The following is a 22,737-nucleotide window of genomic DNA, read 5'->3' as shown; positions in this document are numbered from 1 at the left end:
GACTTTTCAAAACATGATTAATTTGTCCTATTTTCATATAAAACTACAAGCGGTCTCATTGAAGCTTCATTTAAGGTCATTCCCCAAAATAAGTATTTGGTCATTTCCATACAAGGTGATTTCACTTTTTGCATCCTCACATTCCCCATAAGATTCATAGTTATATAAGCTGTATTCTAGTTCCTTGACATTCAACTCTACATCGGTACCATTGCTATTACAAACATATCATTAATATGAGGGCATTCATTTTTCATGCACACCTCCATAGAATACTGGAACCTTCGTCTGGCAAGTGGGTGCTAAACTTCTCAAAATCCTGGCATATAGATATGCCCTCTCGAGTATGGCACAACACAAGAGCAAGAACTTGCCCTGTATCAGATCCAATTCGCTAATACAGCGGACGTCCCCACTCCAGACCTTGTTTGGCAAATCATGTCCATCACAAGGATAGCTTGAGGAATGCACTCAGGTTACACTAAAGTAGAACCAAATGAATCTTGTTTGAAGAAAGTCTTCTGAAGGTCGCTCAAATCCAGAATCAACAATAGCTCGAAGAAGTTTTTGTCTTCATAATAAAACCTTTTCAATAAATCCATTTTGTGCATACTTGCGCTTATGACAGCTCACCTAATCATTCACATGCATTGTCTATGCTTCCATATTTTGCATATTTGTATACCAGAGCATTTACAACTGTGATAACTAACAAAAACCCCTATTACATTGCGTTTTGATGGATGCCCATACTCTATTTAGAATGCCTGTTTTGGAAAATGTGTGAGATGCTGACAAAAATGGAATCGAATTTGCTTTATATTTTGCCTTAGCATTAATTACTTGCGCCTGGCAAAGGTTATAGCAAAGGTTATAGAATTTGGCTCTTGAAGAAAATCCATTTCATACATATACTGAGTTGACAGTAAACCATACTTTTTTTGAGGGCATATTGCCATACACACTTCCACATTTTACATACACGACTAGCATTGCTAAAACCAATTGTGGCACTACAATCGCCTACTTGGTCAGCCAAACCCAAACTAATTTCTATGATAATCTCCCAGCTTCAACAACTATTGTCATTTTTGTCAAAAAGTGACTTAATGACTCCAATGGTCCAATGTGTTCCTAACTTAAAAGACCTTCCTGATCATATCAGACTCTGTCACAATACAGTCAGTAAAAGCTTGACATATGTGCTGAATCCATCCAATTACAACCACCCAAAAAGCAAATTATCCAGAATGGAAGAATTTTGGAGAGGAAACAACAAACCCAGAATTTGACTATCTAGAGGGGGCAAGAAAACAACTCTTATGCTCCATGTTGAGTTCCAATTCTTAGTACAAGTTTGGGACATAATTGTTTTTTGCAAGAATGAATATGCATGTAGAAAAAATGTGGTGTTTGTGAGTGCATAAGAGTATAGTAGCGTAATTCTCTGTTTTTTAGAGCAAGCGTGTAGGCCGTTGTAAAGTGTGCCCTGTGTAAATAATTGCATGTGTCTTGATTCACAAAAGGGTGTTGTGCTTGTGAATAATTGAGTAATATCTCGTTTCATGTGTTGTTGGACAATTAGGACATTTGTTTAGACATGAGCAGTTTAGGGTGTTTTAAAGAGATTTGGCAAACAATTAGGATCAGTTAGGATCAAGTATGAATATGAACAATTTATGGTCTTTTGAATGAGTAAGCAGATTTGGTGCAGATGCTTTCACGTATTTCTAAATGAGCTGATGCAATCAGTCCATGTTGTTGTGTTTACGTTCTTTAATTTTTTTTATTTTTGTAATTTAAACCTTAAAAGGAAGTGTTGGGGAATTGAATTTTATATATTTTAATAAATTTAATGTTAGATTTAATAAATAATTAATTGGGAATTAGTTTCTTATAAGATAGTTTAAGAAGTTTCTGTGAATTACAAAAATACAATACTTTATAAGCATTTGCACAATACATTATAAAATCCTGAAATACGATTAATATATTTCCATTTTAATATTTACGATACAACAACAATTCAATTTTATATTATGTATACGTCCAATATTCTAATCCAATATGTTGATCGAATATTTTTCCTATTCGACACACAATATAAGCATCAAATTTGCCAGTCATTAAAAAAATACAGTTAACACTTTCTTCTAATACATAGAATGAATCCAAAGACCTTCACACTAAAATTCATCATATATATTGGGCTTTGATGCAGTCAAGGTAAATAGATTGGTTATAGCTGACGAGAACTCTTTATTTACTTTACAGCCATATTGCTTAAGAAAGGCCACCAGAACTCATTTTAGATACAAATACTGAAAAGTTCAGCTTTACAAGTACAAAAACAAGAGCATCCCACCTTTCAAGGGTATCCCACCTCAGAACACGATGGGAACTAGCAGTTCCATTTAAATGCATTTAACTTATGGTGCAGTAGCAACAATACAACTAGATATAAGACCTACCATTTAGCTCGTTCCAGGCTAGTCACTCTTCCTACTGACTGGTAATAGGTTTTCAGGCATGCTGATTTTAGCTATGGAATAATCTTAGATAACTTCATTTTGTCAATCCATGATAGCAAAGAAGATTCTGTGTTACGAAACCCAAAGAAACCATACTCCTTACTTTTGTTCATGCTATAGACACCCTCAAATGGAACATTAAGTACAAGGTCTGCAAACCACCAAGTTCCAACTTCCTCGAGTTTGGTGGGGCATAAATTATTTTCTTTCACAATTGCCTCCCATATAGGTCCTTTGTCTTTCATTGTTTCAGCCAGACTAAATCCTTCACCTTCATATGGTAACATTTCCAGCTCAAATTTCTCTGCGATATGTTTCCACAGTTTTTTAAACTTAACAACATCACCATTAGAACAATTGAAGGCTTGGTTCTTGGCACAAGGTTCCGTAGCAGCCCATATTTCTTGCTCTGCAATCAATTCAGCATCAGATGCATCCATAAATTGTTCCCAAGTGATTCTATTGCCCGGATATTTGAAAGAAAGCCCCTCGTATTTGCAAATGGAAGCATAGACACAGAGAGTACCAATGATGTTCATTAAGCTCCAAGGAGAGAAGCCAAATATGTGTGTGGGGCGGTGAATGGACCAAGTTAGTCCCTTTTTCTTCTTGGCAGCATCAAACAGTATATCTTCAAGAGTGTAGTAGAAATTTGGCCCAGGTAGCCTAGTAAGCTCTTCATGAAAGGGTGGCTCATGGGGCTGAAAATTTTTATCTTTGGTAAAATTATCAAATGAACCTATGTAGTGTTTCCCACCAGTCTGCAGACAGATATGCTCAAGGTTTTCGGCATTAGGCAGTAGTGCGTCTAAGACATTATTGAACATTCTTCCATTGTCTTCACAGTTCTGTTCCTCTGTCTCTCTATTAACCCAACAAACCCAAAAAAGATGAGTTACATCCTTCAAAGTAGAAATCCTTTCTAAAGTTTCTCCTCTGTTTAGCACATCACATTGGATGTATTCAACTGGAGTATCTGGAGACCAATTAGGCTTAGGCCTCCTGGCGACACCATAAACTTTCCAGGGTCCACCAGGAATGTCTGACAAAGGCAAGATTTCAGCCAAGCTATTGCCCACAATTCCTGTGACTCCTATAATCAGGGCTACTCTTTGCTTGTCGGATCTTATTTCTGAGACTTCAACGTGTTGCTGGACTCTCCCCTGCATGTAGATAAAAAGTCACGTTCACAATTTTGCTAGGTAATACAACAATAAATTAGCCCAAATATTGCAGCACTCGATATTTCCTGTTTGGATACTATTGATCAGAAATGGACGATTGAGTTTTACTAGAGGAAGGAAATATCAACTTCTGATCTCATTTCTATAAAACCAAACCAACTGATCAGAAGAAAATTTGAATTATATTTTTTTAGTTTGTTTATACGTTAGTAATTTGCATTTTTGAAGGCCTTCTGGCCATTTTTAGGTCTAGCAATTCAAATTCTCATCTACAACTTTTGGAGACCTTTCCAACGAGTTAAACAGCTCGTAATTTCGAGTCCCGAGCAGAAAGTTATGCCTAGTTGAAGTTAGGATAAAATTTCATATAGTTGAAAATTTCGTAGTTTTTAGATTTTATTATGTAATGAACAAATATGACTGTTGGACTTCGATTCTTAAGAGGTTTTTGTGACACTTGGAATCTCATGAATTTCTATATGTTGAATTTTCGAATGGAATAGATTACTTTTTGGCTTGCTTCAATTCTATGCTTTCTGATTCTTGTAAACAGAATTTACAATACCGCAGGTTCTCACTCAGGTGTTGTCATCCGAATCCATAATTCGGATCACCAACACCCTCTAAAAATTTAGTACAAGCTAGACATGCAAATTATGTTAATTTCCAAATTTTGATTTAAAACCTTTATATAATATACTCTGTTAATGGCAGATTATGATGCAGCACACAGCCGTGAATGTCACGGGTTCTTTTCCAATCTCAAACCCAACTCCCCTCAATATGTATACCACAAACCATGCACAACAATGAGAATAATGGGCTTTTATTGCTCATCTCGGATAATTCGTCTTGGGGCCTCATTCATCCTCCATTACCCCCGGTCACCCAGATCGCCATAGCAATCCTAAATGCTATCTTACCACTGAAATGATCCCTTCTGAGTCAGCTTTGTTCTTAGAGTTCAGCAGGGATCATTCCAACAGAACGAGGGCATTTAAGAGCATTACAGTCATAGCATGTAAAGCTATAATATTAATAACAAATTTAGAATGTATTTTAAGGAAGGAATTTGTTGTGTTGGATAAGTGTTGTATAGATTTTATGTGAAATAGTTATGATGAAGTTAATTGGTAGAGATTGGAAAATAACTTTTCATGTGATATTAAAAGAAAAATTGGATGTTATTTTGGATTTTTTTTCTTTCAATTTCATCAAAATTGAAAGTATTTATATTTATTTTTGCATGATTCCTGTATAAAATTTTCTTTTCATGTGACTAATAGTGTTGGCACATGAGAAATTGAGTAAGAGATTTATCATTAAATTTATGAACGATTGAATTTTATATAATAAAAAAGAATTTTATTATACTAAATTTTTTATCCATAATATTTTTACCAGGTAAAATATGACGGTGAATTTTGCTTTCTGTTGATTCTATAATTTGTATTAGATTATATCTTCCCTACTTTTAAACAGATTTATCAGGCTTCTCTTCTCTACATTATGGATGAATGGTTCTAAGCTTCCATCATTTGCTTCAGACTATGGATGGCATGAGAAAGGACTTAAGAGAAGGGCACAAATCATACATCAATTCCTATTTAACAAAAAGTTAGTGTTGAACTTTCAGGGATCAGTTAGGAGTCGAACTGGGACCTCCACCCTGAACGAAAGATGGAACAGTCACAAAGGGAGCAGTAGCTCAGTGACAGAGCACCTCAAGAGCACCTCAAGAACACCTAGGACCTCCCATTTGCTGTTGGGGTGCTCTGCCACTTAGCTACTGCCTTCTTTATCACCAGTCCATCTTCAATTCAAGTGCGACTCATTTTGCAACAGTTAGAACAATAGATCCTTCTTTCCACAATCATTCACAAGAAACTAAAAGATTACAAACTCATCAAAATCACACGTATCTATTTCCCCTCCCACAAATGGTTCAAACTGATTGTTTTATGGAAATTGGGTTTTACAGATCGACCCTGCACTTTATGCTTTTAAAATTGATTATCTTCAGCACTGGTTTTTCTTATTATTGGTGTTAATCAGAACGGAGTTCTATTGCTTAGGCACACTAAGCTACGCTTATTAACTTGTTAGGATTGCCGAAGCTCAAAGGCTCACAAATCTTCAAACTATGAACAATAACATATGCATAAATGCCTGAAGCTACCTGGAGCCTCTTACAGCTAGAGATTTATCTTTCCTGGAAATTAAAACCCTAATCAATATTTATTTCCTACAAAGGACTTCGATTAAGGAATTGGGTTCTATTGCAGAGACAGAGTGGCCAGTGGGGTTAATAGCTACTTTGCTGCCTTCGATTATCTCACAGTTCAACTCTCAAAATGCCCTACATAAAGCAATACTATAAAACATATGGAGGGCTAAAATACTTACAGCTCTAGAGCCAAGAGAGCCTGTCCACCATGAGTACCAACTCATTCTGAGGGATCCACCAAAATAACCCGAATAGTAACCTGTCATAACACATATCCCTTAACATGAGATGGAGATGCATAATAGACAGAAAGTCTATGTTTTCCTTCACTATTCTATTCATTAAAAAGGGATTTGCAAGAAGCAGGACTATGAACAAATTTGCAAAAACAGTGAATTAAGGCGACCGAAACATACAAATCAATTCGATTTAAGTACTGCATAGATTTTCTGAATTCTTACCTCAAAATGAAACGTATACAGCTTGGACGATCAAGAATTTCAGTCTGGTTAACAATGTGATGAGTGTTTTGTAGTTGGCTTAATATCTATTTTTTTGGTCGATTGGCTTAATATCTACTTACTTTATCGGAATTCAAACATTCTTTAATAGGAAAATATCATCTAGAACTTCCAAAAGAAGTGCAATAAACTTCTAGAAGGTAGGAATTGTGGAATGGGAGAATACCTGCTATGTCTACCAGTTTATAGGTGGTCAAAAGAATATTTGATTAATTGTACAAGAAGATAATGTTGATTTGTTTATTATTTTTTATTATTTATTGTCATATCAGATTTATCTAAATTTAATAAATGTCAAAACATCAATTAATCAAAATCAAAATCAAAATTAAGAATTAAAATAGGTTGATTATTTTTTTTAATGTCTATATTATTTTCAAATTTATTTTAAAATACACAAATTGTTTATTTATTATTCTATTGAATAATATTATTCTAAAGTACTCTGAAGATGATGTGGCATTTTAAATGTCAATGCATCAATCAATGAGAAGCAAGAATTAAATTTGGTTGACTAAATTTCTTAATGTTTGTATTTTTGTTTGCATTTTCATACAATAGTGTTCTTCTTTGATAATGCAATAGGTTTATTTTTATAATAATAATTAAAAAATACATAAAATTTTAAATATCAAACATATAAAATGATTAAATGTATAATTTTAATTAACTCATTTATATAATGATAAAATAATAATTTCTTATATAATAAATAAAATTATTAGATAATAATATAATAACTAATTTATAATAATGTAATATGATTTATATACATTAATGAAATAATTATAATACATTAATTGTATATAAATTAAATATAATTGAATAATTAATACTTATTATTATATAGTCATTAACACCAAATAATAGAATACTTACTCTGAATAATAATAGATGTTATTAATAATTAATATTATAATATTCTATTATTATTATTATAATATGGACAAATTATTGCATGCATAGTTATACATAATACTAGTTATCATAATTATTATTATATTTAATTAATTAACAACAATAGCTATTATAATTATATAATAAGTATTATAATGTATATTAATTAATTTTAATTTAATGATTAAGAATTATTATATATGGAGCTTTAATTCTAATTTGGCATATTTTGTTTCTTGTAAAACCTTTACTCTACATATCTAATTTTTGTTACATGCAAAAATCATTATTTTTACAATGTTGTTTAACTAAGCAATATGTTATAGATTTTACTGATTGACATGAACTAGATGCAATGCATATGTAGATTTTACTAAGGAAAAACATTTTATGCTTTAATATTTAAATTTAGATGCTTCAAGGTTAAACTTTCCTCAACACTACTTGTCAAAAGATTTACTATATTATTTTGAAATTCCAAATTATCATTTAACAATGTTAGGATTTTAATATTGTTACTAAAACTTGAGAAAACTTAGATTACTAGTGAAACATTGGATGACCTCTCAAAGTGTGGGCTTTGAAAGCTAGAGGTAAACCTCCAAAGAAGGTTGGTTCCCTAGTTACCATCACCTAAAACTACTTCTTGACTGGGAAAAGGAGAGAAAAAGACTTAAAAAGAAAGTTAAAACCTAAGGTGGTGCATCGAAATATTATGACATATAACACAGTTATATGCATACAATATGCGCAATAAACAAACTAGGATAAGCACAACTCAATTTAAACATCTTTGTGCATAAGTGTTTCATGTAAAGTTAAAGATTGTGAAAGTTTTAGAAGGACAATCAAACATTTTTCACAACTAAAAGATTGATAGCTTGATAACATAAACCATGACTTGCACCCATATGTATCTCCATGAAGGTGAATTGAAAATGAAGCATAAAATCAAGGATATGTCAAGTATCACAAAAATTATATCCACCACTTTCATAATTTCACACAAAAATAAAGAGTATGAGAAGCTAAAAGCTTGTTTTATTAACCAAAAGATGCTTTTTATAGTTGCATACAAGTCTGAGTTACAATGATGTTCATGCTTGAAAGAACTAATCAAGTTACAATACATGTTGAGGATAAGCAAGGACTAGAGAAAGAAAATACAACTAAGTATTTAAGTACAAGAAGCATCATTAATGCTTGCATCATGTGTGATGAGCTTGCCTTTAATGTTTGAAGAAGTCCTCTTTCTGTTGTTGGGTCAGATGTAACTGAAAATGACCCTTAAAGACCCCTAAAAATGCTCCAAATTGCAACATTGATGAAGAACAACCTCTCTCTTTAACTGGTCCATTTCTTTAATTTATGCTCCCTAGACGCTTGGAAGTAGCTGTGAAAGGTCTTCAACTGTCCCTATATATTTCCTCCATCATATGGACAACACACCAATTTGCTCCTAGATGCCCTCTTCTTGATGTCCACCTCACACATTGCCCCTAAATATCCACCACATGCTTGAACAATTATCCTCTTTTTCATTTCACTACCTAGGGGTTGGATGTGACCCTTTTTGGGTTATTAAGACTACCCAAATTGCTTCATAAAGTGCCATAAATACTTAGGCCTACCCCATGACCATATCTACACCCATTGGTTGTCTTCTCACATGTCAAAAATGCCTCCTAAAAGTCTAAAACAGTCCTTTCCTCTCAACTTTGTGCCTCTGTTTTGAATAACTGTCATTTGTACCTTTGTCATCTTCATTAGTGCACAGGCTATTGTGATCTACTTTTTAACTATCTTAACTCCTTTCTCATAGACAACAAATTATTAAGGTTGCTAAAACTTTGTTCTTGGGCTACCACAATCCCTATGAAATGACTGCAATTATTCTTTGCTTTTACTATCACCAACCTTTGTGTCCTTTGCTTCATGTGACTGTTGTGACTGTATTTTTGATTGGTGCTCATGAGATCACAATTTTTTTTTAGACTTGCATTTTTTAATGATTGTGACTACCAAGACATCTCTATGATATCTTCTTACTTTTTAAGCAACCATTTGATCCTTTACCTCTACTCTATGTTATTGTGAATGTGACTGCACTTTGTTTGATGATTTGGTGTTTCTTTGAGGCTTTGATACTATGCTATGTTTCTTTAATAGTGATGTATCTTTATGATTGTGTATGTAATGATCCTTGGTGAACATTTTATGTCATAACTCTGTGATATATAGTAGGATTGACTATAGTCTACCACAAATTCTACAATAGTATCTTTCTAATGCATCCTCTTTAATATACACCGCACTATGACTTCAAGCTTGATATCACAATGATTACTATGTGCTCTCTTGTTAGGACTTCTTTTAAATGCATTTTCTGAGTTTGGACTGCTCTTTTATTCATCCTTGTTTAACAAGTATTCCTTTATGATCAAAACAACCTTCTATAATAGTGAAAACATTCAAACATTGCCCTTAGGATGGGTGAATTTTTCTCAAAAACCATGAATTGGGTTTGCACAAAAATTATTGGGTTTTTCATTTTACTGTCTTCTTCTTTCTATCCAAAAATTATAAAAACCCAATTCGTACTTTTCAATATATGTTTGAATCATGGTTTCTTCCTTGCTATCATGCCTGGTTGCTCAGTAGATCTTGGAATGTTCTTATAGAATGAGATGCATATGAATTTCATCTTGATGATCACCTTGGTGGAGTCAATGGACTGTCATTATAAATCATTATTGCACTATTTGATGCTCACTATTTTTAACAAAACTTTGAGCATGGAAACTCTGACGTTGCATTTGTCTCAAACCCTCTTTGAACTGTCTCTTTCATATTCCTTTCAGCCATTAACCAAATACTCACATTTTCCCTTCATGACAATACTCTTCATCAAAATAAATGTCTTCAAATACACAATTTTTTCTTTCATCTTTTCTGAAAACGCTAAAATTATGCCCTCTTCCTAGCATAAATACCCACGATCTATAAGAAGATTGTTATACCAATACCACACCATGCCAAATAAGAATATTCAGTGCTTCATGACCAGATAGGTTATTATAATGAGAATAAATATCCAATATTTTTAACATAGATCAATTATCTGTGTGTGTGAAAAGTGGTAATTTGTAAGCTGTAAGGCACAAACACTTCAATAAATCATTGCATGCATGGTTAGACAAATATAATCATGATATAAAAACCATAACGAATCGACCTATTGTCTTCTAAAAGATGCGAGTATAGACTTGCTCTCAAATTTGTCTAAGCAATACCAGTGACTAGACTACACCAAGATGAAGGATTTAATCTATATGAGCACAAGATTGAGCTAAATGGATGCAAGATTAAGCTAGATAGATGCAAGATTAAGCTAGGAATGAATATTAAGCTAAATGAATTCAAGCAATCATGATTAAAATAATATGCAAAAAGATAAGATACAATAATCTCAATGTACAATATTCTTAATGATTATAGAGCAAAAACTGCACAATAAGAATAAATCTCCAGGGTCTTGAATGAGAGATGAAAGGCTGAATTTATAGAGAATCCAAAGAGAGACCAACGGTCAAGATTGATTAATGATGAGCGGTTGAGATTCCTCAAGAGAAAGCACAATCCAGGTGATTGACATAATTGGATGCTTTGATTCAGTTTCAGAGAAGATTAGATTGAGTTAATCTTGAGATAAATTCTAATTAAATCTTGATTGAATGCATTGAAATTTGAGATTATAAGTTTGAGTTTGCATTGGAGATAAAATTAGTTGATTTTGTAGACACCTAAAATTGTCTTGTCTAATTATTTAATTATTTTAGCCTAATTCTTCTATTAATTAAATAAATCTTTATTTATTTAATTAATTCATTTATCCTCTTCTAGCCTTATTTTTCATTTAAATAAATACCTTTATTTATTTAAATTCTTTTTTCCCTAAATTAAATAAATATCTTATTTATTTAATTGATCCCACTTCTTCTATTAATTAAATAAATCTTTATTTATTTAATTAATTCATTAGCCTTGTCTACTTATGACACATGTCATTCATCTCTTAATTCCTACACTACCTACCTTCTCATTATTTTCATATTTCCTCTACCTATCCTCTAATCCTAGTCGACCATTTATCTTTTACAACTCTTAATCTTATCCCTCCATTTCTTACAGTGTCTTCTATATAAGGAGATGTTTCCTTCATTATCAACCCCCAACTACGCTTTTGAACTTACTTATGCAATCAAGACTACTTGCAACCACATTTCCGTTCTTTGTTGAGCTCTTGTGCAAACATAAAATCTGAGAACAAATATATCAAGCAAGATCAATGGAGATAGGAAGAATGGAGATCCAAACCCTATTGGACATGTGATGGTATAATATTTGTGATTTCATTTAATTTGCATTGTCTTAGGTAATTTTCATATGTTATGGTGGATCTTTGTTGTTGTTAAGCTAGGGTTTTGTGGTTGAATTCATTTAGTCTTTCAATATTGTTGTTTCCATTTTTACCATAAAAATTTTGGCACGCCCGATGTGACATGGATTTTTGTTAGATCTGTGTTTTTTGCAGGTTTTTCTAACCCTATATTGTTGTTTTGTAAAACAATTTGGAGAATAACCTTGTGATGCTAGGGTTTTGGAAACAAAATCAAGATCTTGGAGAGATTTGATCTGATATCACAAACAACTTGGAATTTTTGCATCAAATTTTGTTTGCAGGTTTGGGACTGTATCAAGAGCTCGTAGTCCAAAATTTAGATTTTTTGGAGCATATTTGAATTTTCTAGAATTTTTTATGATTTTTCATAAAAAAATAATTTTGAGAGCAAATGAGCGAATTGTTTGGATTTTATTACATTTTTGGAAATCTCTCTGATTTATACACAAGATCTGTTTTTTGTGATTTTAATTTTGATGCAAAATATTTCCTAAAAATTCGGATCTTTAAAAATTAGGGTTAATCATTATTTTGATCGTATCTCACCAAATGTTTTGAATTTTGGCACAAAATTTTTGTTGCAGGTCAAGAAACGTATCAGACATGCTCAGTAAAAAACTCAATTTTTTGTGAATTTTCTATGATTTTTTGTGAATTTTCTATGAATTTTTTATGCATTTTTATATTTGAGAGCAAATGACCGAATTTTTTGAATTTGTTTACAGTTTTGGAAATTTATCATAATTATACGCATGATCTATTCTTTGTGATTTTAATTTTGATGCAAAATAATTCCTAAAAATTCGGATCTTTAAACATTAGGGTTTTACATTATTTTTCTCATATCTCACAAACTGCTTGGAATTTTTGTAGAATTGTTTTTATGCAAGTGTGGAATGCTATCAAGAGTTTCCAGTAAAAAAATTAGATTTTTTGGATCAATTTTTCATTTTATATGAATTTTTTATGATTTTTCATAAAAAAATAATTTTTGGAGCAAATTAGCAATTTTTTTGGATTTTCTTACATTTTTTGAAATGTCTTGAAATTTTACAGGTGGTATTTTTTTATGATTCAAAAGAAATCAAGGAATAATTAGATCTTTGAATCTATCAAAAAACGTCTTGTCGAAGACCCCTATTTCACAAAGTCTTTTGGATCTAAAATTTACCTAACTTGTGTGCTTGCAGGAGGGGTATTATTGCAAAACTATTAACAAATCTTTGTTGCAGGATCTTGGCAAGGGTTTTCTTTTGATCTTTATTGTGTGCCTTGTTTTCATAGATTACCAAACACTTCAATTGGTGCACTAAAATTGAACCTACGTCTTTTGTGTCTTGAGCAATAAGCTCTTTTTGTTTAATCTCTAGAGGGCCTGTCTCCCCATGTGGTCATTAAGAATACTAGTGAGGAGAGAACGACCCAAGTGGTAGCGAGGAAAACCCACCTCTTCCGAACCACTATAAATAACTATATCCATGGTGAAAACCATGGGTAACGTGTGTTAATTAGTTCATACCAACACTATGTCTCCCCATAAACCCGTTTGATTAAATTTATTTGATCATTTGTAGGGTGTAACCCCTACTGCCTGGGAGCCTTCTGTATTTACAGAGCTAAAAGTATCGCATGTATGGCCACACGAGTGGATGCCCTTACTAGCACCTTTTTGTTTTAGAAAGCCAAAATCCTTCTAGTTGTTGGGGCAGGAGGTCGGACCTCTGGAGCGGCCCACACACATACGGTTCTTAGTAGAGATACAAAGTTCACCACGGGGAGTTTTCATGGGGATTGATGCTTGGCTGCCCTGAAGAAGTGAGTGCCAAGGGTGGAGCCAGTGGGGTCAAACATATAAGTATCCGCTCTGAATAGTGTAGCCTCGGGGGAAACCCCATGTGGGATCAACAACAATTGTCCTGGCCAACCATTAGAATTGTGCTTGTCTTCTTTTAAACATTCAAACATTCAAGACCAAACATCAAAACATTGTGTCTTTTGTGTCTTCAAGTGTATGCAAAACATCTTTTACATCAAACAACACACTTTCTTTTGAGTCATTTTAAGTCTAAACACTTGCAAACATTGAGTCCTCATCAACATTGTGTCCTCTTGTCACGAAAAAACAATCAAAAATTCAGATTTGGTCCCAACAACAACTTTACAAAATTAGAAAAATTGCACTTAGTTTCTGGAAAAGTGTCTGTGCAATGTTCAATAGCATCTGTGTCATTTAGCCACGTTTGTGAAGTACAGAAATGCGTTTGTGTTATCGTAAAGAAAATTGCATTCACAAAATCTTAGAAACGCGTCTGTGTAGTGTTAAACAACGTCTGTGTCATTTAACCATGTCTGTGAAGTATATAGGCACGTCTGTGTTCAGAATTGAAAAAAACTTACAATACAGCAAACAAGAGCAGTCAGTTTCAGACTTCTTGAGCTTCCTAGGTTACTTCTCCAGGTTTTCATCTAGAATTCAACCTGTCTTTGGGTCTCACAAAGTCCATCATTGCTTTAAATCTTGCATTACATTCACATTTGTCTAAACTTGAGTCAAAAGGTCACTTGCTTGTCCTCATCATACTTTGTCAACACACTACATACAACAACATTTTGCTAAGTGGTCCCTCACATGCCTAGAATTTGACGGTCACCCCTACCTGTCATATGATTTTTTTTATGACAGTTTAGTCATTTGAATGCCTTTCATTTGATGTTTTAAGAAAAATATTAACTGTCAAAAAATATAAGTGTAGAAGATTGAAGCCACACCAAAATGCAATGCACATCTTCTTGGGAAGAAATGAACAATATATGCAAAAATCTTAAATTTACTAAATAAGTTTCTAAATTAATACACTAATATATATTATATATTAACATTAAATGATAAACAATTAATAATTACTAATTTAGTAATAATAAATATTAAAATTTAAAAATTATATATATGATGACAAGTTTCTATAACAATCTTATTAAATATATTTAAAAAATTAAATTGACCAAGTTTCTAAATTCATATATAAAAAAAATAAAATATATTGTAAAAATTCATATTAAAATATTTTATCAATTATATTCTATCATTTCAATTATGACAAGTTTCTAAATTCATATGAAAAAATAAAACTATTCTAAAAAATCATAGTAAAATATTATAAAATTAGAAACAACTGCATCCTTCCATTCCAAAATATTCTAAATAAATTTATATTTTTATAATGAACATTCTAAATTAATATATATCAATATTATAAATTATAATATTCTATGATATATATTACCTACTATATTTTTTTACGGTTTATTTATAATTTGAAGTGTCATCTATACGGTTTTAGAAAAAAATAACATGTCAATGCATACGTTCAACTAATTTTTTAAGCTATCAAATACGGTTCAAAAGTGAAAAACCAGCCATTTAGCCTGTCAAATTTCAAGTCTGGTCCCTCATCAAGGTCTATCACCTTTGGGTCTTATTTGGTCTTACTTAGAGTCAAGGTCAACTTACCTCATCAAGAGAAACTATCATCTCTTTGGAAGCCACACCTACTCTACTACATATATACTTGGTCTTACACTTTGGACATTGCAAGTACACCTCAGATTCATTTACATTCCATCCAGCTCTTGGTCTTCCATACTCTTTCCATTTTCATCTAGTCTCACACATCTTGGTCAAGACCTAGTTCATGGTTGAAACCCGTTCCCAAAAATCTAGGAGAGAAGCTAAAGAGGCTCAAGAGTTCGCAAACATGAGTGCCTATGAGTATGACAATGATGTCTTTTTCAATTCTGATCATACCACATTACCTGACATGGATGCCTATAGAAACATTCCAGATGTTGAGAACATGGACACTACAAACAACAATGATACACACTATGTTAATATGGACAACTTTTCTGTACATTCAGCAGAAGTGGAAGACTCCATTATGGATCCCTGTTTTAATCGATTGGTTAAGGAAATAATGAGGAGAGATAGACAATATTTCTTACAAGTAATGGCACAAAGTGGAGCCAATATTCCTCATGATTTTGACATGTCTCAAATAATGGAACATCGACCTTTACAAGAGCCTCAACTCAACATGGATCAAAGGAGGCCTAATAGTGGAGGTAATAGAGGACCATGTTTTGTGCCTGAATCACCATCGTCTTTGTTTCAAAAACCTGAGGTCCCACATACACATGGTCAAGCCTATGATACTCATCTACGCAGACCTTTATGGAAATCTTATGCAGAAAAATATACTCAATCACATACCAATGTTAAGGACCAACCATCAAAGCAATTGGATATCCAAAGGCATGCTCAAAATTTGGACACAAGGAAACCCCGTGTCAAATTTGGGGGCAACACACTAGAACAAACTCATGACTTGCCTGTAGAGTATGGTATACATGGATAAAATAAATATTCCATTCCTCATCATGACCCTATACCAAGTGGTCCCTATACACAACATCACTATAGACCTCCTCCATATGAACATGTGTGTGATCAATACCATCCATATATGCAACATGCTCCTCCTCCACCCGGTGGTTCAGGAACGGGATATGATCCAAGAAGTCGGTCTCCACCTAAGAACAATTTGGAACAGCAAATTAAGGACTTACAAAAGAAAATGGAGGACGTAAATACACCAAAGCCAACTTACACAATGAGAGACATATGTCCCTATCCATTTCACAAAAGCATTCCAATGCCTCCTTTTTCCGACACATTTCGTAAAACCAAAGTTTGATAAGTATAGAGGAAAAGGAGACCATAAGGCACATATAAGATAGTTTTTCATGGCTTGCATTGAGGTAGCAGCATAAGAGACATATTTGATGAGACTATTCCCAACTTCCCACAAAGCTTAGGTGATCAAGCTATGGAATGGTTCTCCCAACTTCCACCTGGAATTAAGTCTTGGGGTGATCTAGTAGAGGCTTTTATCCAACATTTCTCATACAACATAGAGACAGATATATCAGTCACCACTCTGTGCAACACCAAACAAAAGGATGGAGAATCTTTTTCATCATTTTTACAAAGATGGAGAAATCTAGCCAGCATATGCTCTTGTGAAATTCCACAAAAACAAATGGTAGAGATGTTCACACAGAATGTCCATAGAGAAATTGGTTATGATCTAAGAAACTTGTGTCCACTTTCAAGGACACCATTGAAAGAGGCTTGGCAATAGAGAAGGTCCTAATTGAACAAGGAGTAATTAAGATATTCAAAGAAAACAAAGAGGACTTTAAAAGAAAAGACAAGCCAAGATTTTGGAACAAAAACAAGATCGTAGTCAATGATGGTGTTGTTGATGCTAATACAGTGCGACCCAAAATCATTTTTTCATGATCAAGTTCTACAAACAACCAAGTGAATACTCAAGCAACTTCCAAACCACGAAGGAAATACACTTCATTGGGAGAACCACTTGAATTAGCTTTCAAGAAGCTAGTGGCAAACAAGATAATAACAATTCCTGACAATCCTCCATACAAACCAAAGGTCAAACCAAATTGGTGGAATGATGATGAGTATTGTGAATTTCACAAGAGAAAAGGACATACAACAAGAAATTGTCATCGGCTGAAGAACATCATACAAGATATTATTGATAGAGGTGACATTGAGATTAAAGGACATTCATCCAATCAAGAACATGAGATTATTAAGGAACCATTCCCTAAACATGACAAGAGAAAGGGTAAGTGCAAGAAGTTGTGTCCACTTTTTGGCCAAAAAGTGGAATTTTTTTCCTTTTTTTTTTTTATTTCATCCTGTTTGACCTGAATATTTGAAGCACTTAAAGAATGAATCTTGAAAAAAATTAGCAATAGAAAATGTAGTGCTCGAAGTCTACTTTCCAAATATGTAATTTATTTTAATACCCAGATCTTAAAAATGAAGTTTGAATAGGCATTACTAAAACCTATAGTTTAAAAGTCACTTTTCAGGACCATACCATGCTCGTGTATGGCAAGCATAATTTGACCTAAATGAATTTTTTTTTATAAATCCTTTTGGGAAAAGATCTATAACTCACTCACCTTTGATGAGAATATCTTTTTGTAATTTTTTTTTGCATATTTGTTTTTTTGTTAATTTTTTATTGGGCATAATCATTGTTTTGAAAAATTCTTGTGTACGGCAAGCATAATTTGACCTAAACTTAACATTTTTTTATTTTATTTTTAAAACTGTATAGAATTGTCTCTAGTTTGATGCCATATAATTTTATTTTTTTTAAACTTAGAAACAAAAAAGTTATTAAAAAACAAAAAAACCTTGTTATTTCGAGTTTATAGACCTCTTTCATTAGTAATTATTTTAAAAATAAAAATATTGATCAATTTTTTTTTTAAATTACATATTTAGAATCTAGACAGTCTCTACTATAATGGGTTTTTATTGTTTAAAAAAATTCTGAAAATTTGGTGTTCAGATATATTTTTGAAGTCATTATTTTATATGAAGATTGATTTGGCCTTCAAGTTGCAAGTCAAACTAGGTCCAAGCCTAAGGGTTGGCTCTCCAAGCCATTTCTCAAGCCAAAACCGAAGCTACAACCGAACCAAAGTTGAAATTTTTAGAAATGGGATCCCGTTTCATTTTTTAAAATAATTAAAAAAATGTTTAGCAAACGGAATCCTGTTTCAAAAACAGAACGGGATCCCGTTTCCCTTTTTCTATTTTTTATTTTATTTATTTTTATTTTTATTTTTTTAAACAAACTATATATACATGAAATATTAAATTTAAGTTTAAGTCATATTTCCCTTTGTCTTTTTCCTTTCTTATACGTTAAGTTATATTTTATGTATATATTAGCAGGATGTTTGAGAATGGTTTCAGATCTCTAGGAGTTATAATATACAGATTCTAGATTTTAGAAGATCTTATAAATTATGACGTAATATGACCTATAATGTCATAATACAACCTATTATGTCACAATAAGTCTCATTGGTACATAATAGGTCCTAATGTGTCATAATAGGTCATATTGTGTCATAATAGGTCCTATTGTGACATAATACGACCTATTACGTCATTAGAGGTCCTATTATGTCATAAGACCCCTCAAAAGGACCTATTATGACATTATACCTCTTAATAGGAACTATTATGACTTAAGACCCCTTAGTAAGACCTATTATGTCATAATAGGTCCTATAATGTTATAAGACCCCTTAAGAGGACATGTCATGTCATAATAGGTCCTATTATGTCATAAGACCCCTTAAGAGGATGTATTATTATATTATTCCCCTTAATAGGATCTATTGAAGGGTATTATGACATAATAGGACTGATAATGACATAATAGGACCTATGATGACATAATAGGTCATATTATGTCATCATAGGTCCTATTATGACATCATAGGTCATATTATTTCATAAAATCTTGTAAGATGAACTATTATAACTTTATACCCCTTAGTAGGACTTGTTAAGAGGTATTATGTCATAACAAGACCTATTGTGACATAATAGGACCTATAATGTCATAATACAACCTATTATGTCATAATAGGTCCTTTTGTGACATAATAGGTCCTTTTGTGTCATAATACCCCTTAAGAGGACCTATTATGATATTATACCTCTTACTAGGATCTATTATGACATAATACCCCTTAGTAAGACCTATTATGACATAATATGATCGATTATCATATAATAGGACCTATTATGTCATATAGGTCCTATAATGTCATAAGACCCCTTAAGAGAACCTGTTATATCATAATTGGTCCTATTATGTTTATAAGACCCCTTGAGAGGACCTATTATAACATTATGCCCCTCAGTAGGACCTGTTAAAGGGTATTATGTCATAAAAGGACCAATTATGACATAATATGATTTATGATGATGTAATAGGTCCTATTATGTCATTGTAGGTCCTATTATGACATCATAGGTCATATTATGTCATAAAACCCCTTAAGAGGACCTATTATGACTTTATACCCCTTACTAGGACATGTTAAGGGGTATTATGTAATAATAGGACCTATTGAGATATAATAGGACCTATAATGTCATAATACAACCTATTATGTCATAATAGGTCTCATTGTGACATAATAGGTCATATTATGACATAATACGACTTATTATGTCATAATATGACCTATTATGTCATAATACGACCTATTATATCATAAGACCCCTTAAGAGAACCTATTATGACATAAGACCCTTTAGTAGGACCTATTATGACATATGTAGAGAAATAAGTTGGTTGGAAGAGAGAGATGGTATGTTTAGATAGAGTTGAGGGGTATTATGTCACAACAGGGCCTATTGTGACATAATAGGACCTATAATGTCATAATATGACCTATTATGACATAATAGGTCCTATTATGACATAATATGACCTATTATGTCATAATAGGTCCTATTATGACATAATATGACCTATTATGTCATAATAGGTCCTATTATGTCATAAAACCCCTTAAGAAGACCTATTATGGCATTATACCTCTTACTAGGACCTATTATGACATAAGACCCTTTAGTAGAACCTATTATGACATAATATGATAGATTATCACATAATAGGACCTATTATGTCATAATAGGACCTATTATGTCATAATAGGACCTATTATGTCATAATAGGACCTATTATGTCATAATAGGACCTATTATGTCATAATAGGTCCTATTATGTCATAAGACCCCTTAAGATGACCTATTATGACATTATACCTCTTACTAGGACCTATTATGACATAAGACGGACCTTAAGATGACCTATTATGACATTATACCTCTTACTAGGACCTATTATGACATAAGACGGACCTTAGTAGGACCTATTATGACATAATAGGGTTTATTATCACATAATAGGACCTATTATGTCATAATAGGTCCTATAATGTCATAAGACCCCTTAAGAGGACCTATCATGTCATAATAGGTCCTATAATGTCATAAGACCCCTTAAGGGGACCTATTATGACATTATACCCCTTACTAGGACCCGTTAAACGGTACTCTATCCTAATAGGACTAATAATGACATAATAGGATCTATGATGATATAATAGGTCCTATTATGTCATAATAGGTCCTATTATGACATCAAAGGTCCTATTATGACATCATAGGTCATATTATGTCATAAAACCCCTTAAGAGGACCTATTATGACTTTATACCCCTTACTAAGACTTGTTAATGCATATTATGTCATAATAGGACCTATTGTGACATAATAGGACCTATAATGTCATAATATGACCTATTATGTCATAATAGGTCCCATTGTGACATAATAGGTCCCGTTATGACATAATACGATCTATTATGTCATAATACGACTTATTATGTCACAAGACCCCCTTAAGAGGACCTATTATGACATTATACCTCTTACTAGGACCTATTATGACATAAGACCCCTTAGTAGGACCTATTATGACATATGTAGAGAAAGATAAGTTGGTTGAGAAAGAGATATGGTACTTTTAGAGAGAGTTAAGGGGTATTATGTCATAACAAGACCTATTGTGACATAATATGACCTATAATGTCATAATACGACATGTTATATCATAATAGGTCACATTGTGACATAATAGGACCTATAATGTCATAATAGGTCACATTGTGACATAATAGGACCAATTGTGACACAATAGGTCCTATTGTGACATAATACGACCTATTATGTCATAATAGTATCTTATTATGTCAGAAGACCCCTTAAAAGGACCTATTATGACGTAAGACCCCTTAGTAGGATCTATTATGACATAATAAGATCGATTATCACCTATTATGACCTATTATGTCATAATAGGTCCTATAATGTCATAAGACCCCTTAAGAGGACCTAACATTATACCCCTTTGTAGGACCCGTTAAAGGGTATTATGTCATAATAGGACTATTAATGACATAATAAGACCTATGATGATGTAATAGGTCCTATTATGTCATCATAGGTCTTATTATGACATCACAGGTCATATTATATCATAAAACCCCTTAAGAAAACCTATTATGACTTTATACCCCTTACTAGGACTTGTTAAGGGGTATTATGTCATAATAGGACCTATTGTGACATAATAGGACCTATGTTATGTAGGTAGGGGGTAAGGGGAGGAGTATAGAGATAGCGAAAATAAAGAGTAAAGACTTAAGGACGTGAGAGAGAGGTAGAGACATAGTTTTAGATTTTGGGAGAGAGGGGACAAAGTGAGATAGAAAAGAAAAAAAAGACAAAGAAAAATGTGACTTATATATAAATTTTATATTTCATGTATATATAGCTTGTATTTTTTATTAAAAAAAAAAACGGGATCTCGTTTTGTTTTTGAAACGGGATCCTGTTTTTAGATCTAGGCTCGGGATCCCGAAGCTAAATGGGATCCCATTTCAAATTTTGGCTCGGGATCCCGTTTCATTTCTCATGTGCTCCATGAGATTTGCCTTTTTTTCTAAGTGTAAAACTTCCACACTAAGTGGACACAACTTTGTGCACTTACCCGAAAAGATAAAGCCACAGATGACTAGACCAACTATACCAAAGCATCCTATAACTATGATTCAACTGCCAATCACATTTTGAAGGATAATTATGTCTCTACCATTATCATTAAGGACAAAACACCCGAAAAATTCTACCCAAAGACCCAAAGTTGTCCAAAAAGGCATTGCACCTTCTTCTAAATCTACCTCCGAATGTAATGTTATAACCCGTTGAGGTAAGGTCACTTTGCAAGGTGCTCCAACTAAAACCACCGCTTCCTCATCAACCAAAATTGAGTACGATCTGGTAGAACAATTAGGGAGGATGCCCACGCTTATCTCCAACATATCACCCGCACATAAAGCCATTCTTGACAAAACTTTGAGAGACACTATTGTCCCCACT

General features: G+C 32.8%; 1 protein-coding gene across 1 annotated transcript in view; it reads right to left on the bottom strand.

Annotated features, from left to right (window-relative positions):
* LOC131069804 (uncharacterized) overlaps positions 1 to 6,594 on the bottom strand; it is a 43,534-nt gene extending 36,940 nt beyond the window's left edge. The window contains exons 1-4 of the mRNA XM_058005371.2: positions 6,404 to 6,594; positions 6,122 to 6,201; positions 2,544 to 3,694; positions 2,323 to 2,401 (exon numbers count right to left, since the gene is read on the bottom strand). Coding sequence (XP_057861354.2) covers positions 2,323 to 2,401; positions 2,544 to 3,694; positions 6,122 to 6,166 — 1,275 coding nt within the window. The 5' untranslated portion in view covers positions 6,167 to 6,201; positions 6,404 to 6,594. The remainder of the gene's footprint in view (positions 1 to 2,322; positions 2,402 to 2,543; positions 3,695 to 6,121; positions 6,202 to 6,403) is intronic.
* Positions 6,595 to 22,737: the final 16,143 nt, after the last annotated feature.

The sequence above is a fragment of the Cryptomeria japonica genome, chromosome 6 (genome assembly GCF_030272615.1).
Source record: "Cryptomeria japonica chromosome 6, Sugi_1.0, whole genome shotgun sequence".
NCBI lineage: Eukaryota > Viridiplantae > Streptophyta > Pinopsida > Cupressales > Cupressaceae > Cryptomeria > Cryptomeria japonica.
The sequence above is the reverse complement of the archived record's forward strand: the minus strand, read 5'-3'. Positions and strand labels throughout refer to the sequence as shown.